General features: G+C 46.0%; 1 protein-coding gene across 1 annotated transcript in view; it reads left to right on the forward strand.

The window, feature by feature from the left end:
- EIF4A3 (eukaryotic translation initiation factor 4A3) overlaps positions 1-9,247 on the forward strand; it is a 16,662-nt gene that overhangs the window by 3,576 nt on the left and 3,839 nt on the right. The window contains exons 4-9 of the mRNA XM_012803195.2: positions 570-632; positions 1,508-1,640; positions 1,847-1,927; positions 5,080-5,221; positions 6,312-6,450; positions 7,519-7,634. Of these exons, the coding sequence (XP_012658649.1) occupies positions 570-632; positions 1,508-1,640; positions 1,847-1,927; positions 5,080-5,221; positions 6,312-6,450; positions 7,519-7,634 (674 nt within the window). The remainder of the gene's footprint in view (positions 1-569; positions 633-1,507; positions 1,641-1,846; positions 1,928-5,079; positions 5,222-6,311; positions 6,451-7,518; positions 7,635-9,247) is intronic.

The raw sequence follows: 9,247 nt of genomic DNA on the forward strand, positions 1-9,247 counted from the left end.
AAAAAAAAAAAAAAGATTCACTTACTGGCTCCAAATGGCATGGTCAGTAGAATAGACATTCAAATCGTCTCTCTCCCCCGTAGTCTCAGGCTTCATCAGATAAGAACAAAGAAAGTAATAATTGACAACATGTTTTCATTAAGTTATATTAAACTGGGTTATGTTGAAAGGGTTATGCTTAAAGGTATATGTTGGGTGGATTATCAGATTACCAGGGAGGAGCTACTTAGAGGGCAGGTGGTCAGAAGATGTTTAAATGGATTAACGAAGTCATTGATGTCCAATATATATGTGCAGAGGGATTGTAATGAATGTTAATGAGGTCATTGCTGTATAGTGTGCATGCACAAGATTCCCTATATAAACCAACGGCAAATAAAGAAGGCTCCCCATTTTGCCTGAGCGAGCAGATGGTCACCTTTATTTAAAAAAAAAAAAATTTGCTTACTGTTGTTGGAAGTCTGGATATGGTTAATAGGAGATGATATGTAAAATAGATTAGTGTGAGTTAACTGCAGCCCACCTTGAAAATACTGAGGATTCTGTTTTCTGATCAATTGTTCCACCAGGTTCGTGAAACCCAAGCTTTGATCTTGGCTCCCACGAGAGAGTTGGCTGTACAGATCCAGAAGGTGAGCCAGTTAAAGGTAGTGACATCCTGTCTGCAAGTGTTGTTTTTGCGCTTTGTTTAAAACATAACTGCTTCACTTAATTTAATCCTGTTTCTTTGTTCCCTCAAAATTTATTTCCTGAGTCCTAACATTCTACTATAAATTAGTGTATATTATTGCATAAATTGCTGCTTTGTGTTAAGTCATTTTTAGTGTAGCTTGTGTACTTTCATTTTAAAGATTTTTGCAGCCTTAAGAATATAACTTTTGCAACAAAAATCTACTTTAATAAAAACACTTTTAAATTTTCTTTTTTTTGAGATAGCGTCTCATTACATCGTCCTTGGTAGAGTGCTGTGGCGTCACAGCTCACAGCAACCTCAAACTCTTGGGCTTAAGTGATTCTTTTGCCTCAGCCTTCCAAGTAGCTGGGACTACAGGCGCCTGCCACAACGCCTGGCTATTTTTTGTTGCAGTTGTTATTGTTGTTTAGCTGGCCTGGGCGGGCTGGGTTTGAACCCGCCACCTTTGGTGTATGTGGCTGGTGTTGTAACTGCTGTGCTACAGACACTGAGCCAATTGTAACTTTTCTAATTGCATGTTACATATTTTGGAAGGATGCATACATTAAGGTTTTAGTACTGTTGCCTTTGGTGGATAGGGTTATGAATTTTATATATCTTTTCTGTAATTAGTATATATTGCTTTAATAATGTAAGGCCAGCAAAATTAACCTCATTATTGGAGAGAAAAAGAATTTTGTGGTTTTATGGTATAGATGATGATGTAAATAATGATTGGTGATCGTCTTAAAGTAGAAATGATCTTTATTTTTGGAAGATTCAGATGTTTCTGACTTTATAATACCTTGGACATAACCCTGGGTTTTGATGCAGGGCCTGCTTGCTCTTGGTGACTACATGAACGTCCAGTGCCATGCCTGCATCGGGGGCACCAATGTGGGTGAGGACATCAGGAAGCTGGATTATGGACAGCATGTTGTGGCAGGCACACCAGGACGTGTCTTCGGTAAGTGCTTTTGTCTATAAAGATTGTGCTGCAAGAAGTAATTGTAAGAAGTGCTTGAATGATAGAGGAGAGTTTTGAATTTGGCATGTGGTGTGGGGATTCACTGGAGGAGAGGGGTGGTCTCTGAGGTGCTGGGAGATCATCTGGAATGGCCAGCTCTTTCCTTGTAGCTGCAGGTATAATTATTTCAAAATCTAATTTTACAGACATGATTCGTCGGAGAAGTTTAAGGACACGAGCTATCAAGATGTTAGTTTTAGATGAGGCTGATGAAATGTTGAATAAAGGTATGAGTAACAAAGTAACTTTCTACTGACATAATTCCTCTTAAGTTTTCATAGCACAAAATTAAAATTTGTAGCTAATGGAAGTGTTCTGAATATGGGAAAACACTTCTGCTTTGGGGGACAATTATGAATATAAGATTTCTACTTTGATTTTTCTTACGGTGGGGGTTTGTGAGCCTAATCACAACCAGGACAGCAGCAGTTCAGCCCAGACCACTACAGCCTTGCAAGTTGCATCTCTGGTACATGAATGCAGCTGAATATGTAGCTTTGGGAGTGCCTGGCATGGGTGGGGTGGGGGGTTGCAGATGTGCGTGGAGGAGGGTTTGTTTTAAAAGCTTAGACCTCTCCTAATAGGCACTCGTTTATCCTGGGAGCAGAGTGGCTCTTCCCCTGCTCAGGTTGCAAAGGACAGAAGTGCCCCTGCATACAACTTTTAAAAAATACATATGCAAAAATATAGTTTTCTAAAAAAAGTTATTATTTATTTAAAGCTAATGAAATGTGAGTAAAAAATTTTACTGAAGAATTTTGGCAAGGTAGAAAAGTTTACTTCTTCCCGTGAAAAGAAAAAAGTGCTTTAAATCCTACTGCGTAGAAACTCTGTCATTAACAGTAGGTGAACTTCCTTCTACACAGGTATGTAGTGTGTGTAAAATATATGTGGGTGTACACATGTATGTCGGCTTCCTTCTGTGACAGACAAAGGTGTCGCCATCATTGCCTGTGCTTCTGCCTGCCAGTGTGTGCTGGGTACAAGTTTTACATGGAAGTTGACAGTCTTTTCCCAGGTCCAGCTGGGGCAGATCTGTGATCTTGAGCCAGTCTGAGCTCTTTTGTGTTTGCCCTCACTGTCCTTCTCAGTCTGTGTCTTCTCATTCTCTAACTTGTGAGAGAATAAGCTATTCGTCACATTCACTGGTTGGAAGAAGAAACCAGCAAAATCAGCTATTTGTTGTATACAGGCACTTCAGCTTGAGTAAATGTAGTTCTTTTTGTAGTGTTTCTGTTTTAAGCTTTTGTCTTTGTAAAATAGAAACTATTGTTAAAGGAAGATGGGGTAGGACTGGAGGGTCTGATAGAGGAGCTGAGTGACCGTGACAGGCAGTCCTGTTTTCCTAGTCTGCGACTGAACCCTGTGCCCACCATCTCCTTAGTTCTGGCTTCACTCACTCTCTCAATATCCCTGACTTAAATTTTTTGAGGTTTTTCTTTACTATGCAACCCACAGTTGCCCTCTTGTAAGCCTACAAGGTCACATTCCCTGTGTACACCTCACTTTTACCTCCAAATCCAGGGATTTATCCCGCTCCCTGCTCTCCTTTTCCAAACTTGAATGAGTTTTCCTGAATGAATAGAAGCTCAGCATGTACCACGCATTGGGAGCTACAGTGTAAAGATGAAAGCAGCGTTTGCTAGTTCACTCCACAGACAAGAGCCATCACAACAGTTTGGGAGCACTGGCTGTAACAGGAGTGTCTGATGTGGCGGGAGGGCCAAAGCAGACTCTTGGTTCTGCCTGGGGCCCTGGGCCGGGCTCAGGAAGTTAGCTCCTGCCAGGCTGGGCACTCGGGTGGCAGATGATGGGGGGATGGAAGGGGCGAGGGCTCCAGGAGTGTGAGGATTATAGAGCAGAGGGAGAGGGAAACTGCTTGGTATGGCTTAAGTGGGACAGGGGCAAGAGAGAAGCAAGAGGGGACCTTGGGGTGGCGTGTCAAGGGCCACTCTGGGAGCAGGCCATTTGTTGTGCCAAGTTGGATTCTACCCTACAGACACTGGAGGGCCAGGCTTTGCCAGGGTGACTGTAGGAAGCTTTTACAGTGACCCAGTGAGAGAAGGTGGCCTCAACCGTGCAGCAGTGGGACCTAGGGGCAGGAGTGGATTGAAGGAAGGTGAGGTTTGAGGGAGGCAGAGGGGGCTGACAAGGCAGAGGGTAGGCCAGGGAGGCACAGGTGCATCTGGCTGGCCTGGGGGTGGGGCAGGGGGGTGAGGCAGGTAGAGCAGAGGTTGAACTTGAGATACTTCAGCTTTTAAGAGCCTTGGGGCATCTTTGAGGGTGTGTCCTCTACCCTGGAACTTCATACACAGGCAGGCTCAGGAGAGTCTGGCCTGAGACGCACATCTGACAGCCATGTGTGCAGGCAGGGTGCGAAGGAAGACGTGGCGTTGTGTGACCCCACTGTGTCTGGGTCCCGTGGGAGAGTAGGTGGGGCACTGCAGAGGGGAGCCTGGTGCTGAGAGCAAGTGTGGCACGTGGCACAAGAGACAGGACAGGACAGGGCGGGTGGAGGAACATGTTGAGAACAGTGAGGAAAGGGGAGGTGTGCGGGATGGAAGTAGCCCGGGGGAGTTAGGGAGTGATGAGGACAAGGCCAGAGGGGATCCAGGTTCTTTGCAAACGCCTTTTATGGTTTTTACTATACATATAAGTAAATACAGTATATATTAATTGTACAGACATAAATGTTTTTTGATTTTTGCTTATTTTTTAAAAAAATTACCTCCAGGCCTTTTCGTATAAAGCTTAGTTAGCAAACTTGGAATCATTTTGTGTGTATAGTTTTATAATGTACTTCTTAAAAAGCTTATCTATCCACGATAAGAAAAACACAGCAGTAAGGTGTTGTGTTGGAGGGATGTTTCACAGTTCATATGGCTCTGTGGGTGTTGTCTCCTGTTTTCACCCTTTAAGATAAGTTTATAGGACTCACAGGTATACTTTCTAGGCTTTTCATGTATTTTCCCAAAATGAGGAAGATATGTGAAGATCCCTAGGTGACAGCAGCACTCTAGGACAGTCACTGGGAAATGCATAATGACTGGTGTCACCTGAGTTGAATGTTGAGGCAGCGTGACTGCAAAGGAAGGTTTGCTTCTGAGCAGCGAGCAGCAGCGCAGGTGGAGAGCCCTCCCGGCCATTCTCCTGGGTCTCTGTTGATGTTTCAGCATCCAGGACTCTTGGGGTGGGTCTGTGCTCCCAAGAGCACCTCAGATTGAAGAAACACCAAGGGGGAAACTGGGTTCCCTCAACCAGCAGACACCCCAATCAAGTGGAGAGTAACAGAGAGAGCATGTGGGTTCTATCCTGTTCTGGCAGCTTCTGTCTCCACAGGGGCAGGCTAAATGTCCCTGGTGTCTTGCTCCTCCTGCAGGTTTTAAGGAGCAGATTTATGACGTGTATAGGTACTTGCCTCCAGCCACGCAGGTGGTCCTCATCAGTGCCACGCTGCCCCACGAGATCCTGGAGATGACCAACAAATTCATGACGGATCCCATCCGCATCCTCGTGAAGCGGTAAGAGCACCCTCCTCTCAGCTGTCACAACAGTACAGGGTTGTGTTTGTAAAGGATTTTATAGCTGAAAATTTTTTTCTTTTTTTATCAAGACAGAGTCATCATGTCACCCTCAGTAGAGTGCTGTGGCGTCACAGCTCACAGTAACCTCAAACTCTTGGGCTTAAGCAGTTCTCTTGCCTCAGTCTCTCAAGTAGCTGGGACTACAGGCACCCACCACAACACCCAGCTATTTTTTATTGTTGGTGTAGTTGTCATTGTTGTTTTATCAGGCCTGGGCTGGGTTTGAACCCACCATCCCTGGTGTATGTGGCTGGCGCCCTAACCACTGAGCTTTGGGCGCCGAGCCTTTTTTTTTTGAGACAATCTCACTTTGTCACCCTTGCTAGAGTGCTATAGTGTCATAGCTCACAGCAACCTCAGATTCTGGGGCTCAAGCCATTCTCTTGCCTCAGGCTCCCAAGTAGTTGGGACTATAGGCGCCCATCATAAAATCTGGCTATTTTTAAAAATGAGGTCTCGCTCTTGCTCAGGAACCTGTGAGCTCAGGCAGTCCATCTGCCTTGGCCTTCCAGAATGCTGAGATAACATGTGTGAGACACTGTGCCCAGCTCTATGAAAATTCTTTTTATTGTTTTTTTTTACAGTTTTTGGCTGAGGCCGGGTTTGAATCTGCCACCTGGTATATGGGGCTGGTGCCCTACTCCTTGAGCCATAGGCACCACCCGGCTCTATGAAAATTGTTAATTTTTGTTTCTGAAAAGCTATTGTAATGCTTATTCTCCTTTGACCTATTAATTCCAAATTAAAAAATTAGCTTCATGTGTTTAGTTATTGGTGTATTTTGCTTAGAACCATGTTTGAGATGGTACAGATTGTGAACAGACATGTCTAGAACTCAAGCCCATGTGGTAGAAATGGGGTCCAGATGAGACTGTGGCTGGGGCTGGGGCTGGTGGGGTGCGGCATAGTGACTTGTCTGGCAGAACTGCAGGAGAGCGTGGTGTGGCCTCTCCAAAGCCATGCCCTGGTCAACCTCAAGTTGCTGTTGAAAGCCGAGGGTGTAACAGGATCCCTCTCTGCCCACCAGTGATGAACTGACCCTGGAAGGTATCAAACAGTTTTTTGTGGCAGTGGAAAGAGAAGAGTGGAAGTTTGACACCCTGTGTGACCTCTACGACACACTGACCATCACTCAGGCAGTCATCTTCTGCAACACTAAAAGGAAGGTAGGCTGCTTTTTACTGTGGTGTCGTTATGGGGAAGGTGGAGGTGGAGGCTTTGAGTGACCTGGGTCTGGTTTTTCTATGCAGGGCCAGGTTGTGCACATCAGGCGTTCCGGGAACACAGTCCCTGGGCAGAGGCAGTCCTGGCCCTGTTCAAACGCAGTGAAACTTTATTGACAAAAATATCAATGCTGGTCTTTGACTAGCCAGTGTGAAGAGTAAACGTAGCAAAGTGGGACTGGTGGGGGATTAAGGAATAAAACACACAAGAGACAAAGACCACAGAAGAGATGAGGATGGGATCAGAGGTCTGACACAGCTGAGGGCTGCCCCCAGCACCAAGCCATGTGAACAGCTTTGTTTATAGAGTACTTAAACTAGGTTGCTCTCCTAACAGTGTTGCAAATCAACAGGGAAAGCCAGTGGGAATATTTTCGTCTTACAAGGTTGAAGAGAAGTAATAGTCATGGAGTAAAGATGAACTTCAGGGAGAGAAGGCTATGTGCTTTTAGACAAAGGATATACAGAAGCTACATGACTTCTGACTGAGGGAGCCAGGAGAAAGGAGTCTTGTTTAGGGAGGGAGGAGGAGCAGTTTTGAGGTCATTCCTTGAACGCGCCTCCTGGGCTGTGGGTTTTGCCACTTCACAGTCTGTACTCCACACTGGTTCTGTCCCTAAAGGTTCACATTCTGTTGGTTTGACGGGACCCTGTCCCCAACTACTGTTAGCTTCTGGGAGTGCTCTGAGAGTCACTGGTGGCTCTCCAGGGAAGGGGTGGGGAGTGGACCTTGTCCTAACAAGACTGGAATTTAAATTGCAAATGAGAATAGACATGCCCCCCAGAAGAATTGCCGTATGAAACAAATGAATTAAGAGAGTTTTATAAGTGAGCTCCAACATCTGCTGGGCAAAGGTGAGTTTTCCACACATTAGTGAAGGTCAGTCTGAGTGGTGAAAGCAGCTGCTTTGTGACCGTCACCCTGGTTCTGCGGATCCCAATAAAGCCCTGAGTACACATCTCTGGTTTGGTGTATGAGCTTCCAGAAGCATCTGCTGGTCTGATTTGCAGGTTGACTGGCTAACGGAGAAGATGAGAGAGGCCAATTTCACTGTGTCCTCCATGCACGGAGACATGCCCCAGAAGGAGCGTGAGTCTATCATGAAGGAGTTCCGCTCAGGTGCCAGGTCAGTTGCCGGCTCTGGGGGGCCTGGTTCTGGGTGTGCCAGTCCTGGGGGCCTCACTGTGTTGGGCATGTCCTGCCCACTGCTCTGGTCCTGTTGCTCCAAAATCTGGGGACACTGATCCCTCCTCTCACGGCTGTGCCCCCTAGTCAGGGGGAGCCTCATACTGGGACAGTGGGCTGGGGAGACCCTTGGCCTTACCAGCTCGGTTGCCTGTCTGCCTTAGAGGTGGATTTCATTTCCAAATACATCAAGATTTTCTGTTGATCTCTTTATAATTAGTTCTTAGTTTAATTCCACAGTGGTCAGGGAACAGGATTTGTAGGGTTTCATTCCTTTGAACTTTATTCAGATGTGTTGGTGGCCGAGCGTGTGTGAATAGGACACGTCCCCAACACGTCCCACGTCCCCGTCAGCTCCCTTGCTGCTGCGTCTGTCCTCTGCCCTGTGTGAATAGGACCCGTCCCGTCAGCTCCTCCCCTGCTGCTGCGTCTGTCCTCTGCACTCCCACCTTCCTCAGCTCTGTTGCTGGTGCTGAGAGTGCTTGGACACAGTGCTCTTCTTCGTGCTGGCTCTGTTTGTGCTTTATCTAGTCCAAGACTGCGTGTAATTGTGGAATTGTGGTATTTCTGAAGAGTTTAACTCACTGTTCAAGTGTCTTTATCTGAGGTGATGCTTTTCATCTAGAAATCTGATCTGAGGGCCATGCCAGCTTTGCTCTGGTCGGTGTGTGCTTGGTGCATCTTACCATGTTTCTACTTCTCTTTTGTGTCCATAAGTGTATTTCTTTAAAGAGTTTGGGGGTTTTGTTTCCATCTAATGATTACAGTGACCTTTATCTTCTAATTGGAGCATTTAACTGTTGTTCCGTCTGATGGGAGTGCTGATGTCCAGTCATGTGGTACATGACCATATTGTGAACGGTGGTGGCTGCATATATGACGGTGGCCCGAAAGGTTATATGGTACCATGTTTCTGTACCTTATCCATGTTCAGACACGTGAAACTTCCCATGTCACAGTCGCCTGCAGTGTTTGTAGCCTAACATGCTGTGGAGGTGTGCAGCCCTGGGCCGCAGCGTGCAGCCACGGTTCCAGCAGCCCCACCGGGGCTTGTGCAGGTGCATGGGTCTCACTCATCCAAATCACGCTTCTTAGAACGTGTCCCTATCGTTAACTGACGAGTGAGTGACTCTTTGGTTTTAAAATGACCATCTTGTAAGTTTACTTGTACTTTTCTGTGGTCCCTGTTTTTCCTATTCCTTTTCTCTCATATTTTGGAGAACGTGTATGTTTCGTATTATTTAGCAGTTACCCTTTGGATTGTAACATACTGTTTCTGTGTCCTCAGCATCTGTTATTGGTAATTTACTGACTTCACTCATCCCCTAAACTTAGTGTAGTCGTGTATGTTAATGAATTTTTAAACTTACAAGGATATTTTCACTTTCTGTAACAACATGTATTTAGATTTATTTATTTATTTTGAGACAGAGCCTCAAGCTGTCGCCCTGGGTAGAGTGCTGTGGCATCACAGCTCACTGGGCTCAAGTGAGCTCCAGCCTCAGCTGTGACCACAGGTGCCCACCACAACGCCCTTCAGCTCCTGGGCTCAAG

This window comes from Otolemur garnettii, unplaced genomic scaffold, assembly GCF_000181295.1.
Source record: "Otolemur garnettii isolate 467f Iridium unplaced genomic scaffold, OtoGar3 scaffold00018, whole genome shotgun sequence".
NCBI lineage: Eukaryota > Metazoa > Chordata > Mammalia > Primates > Galagidae > Otolemur > Otolemur garnettii.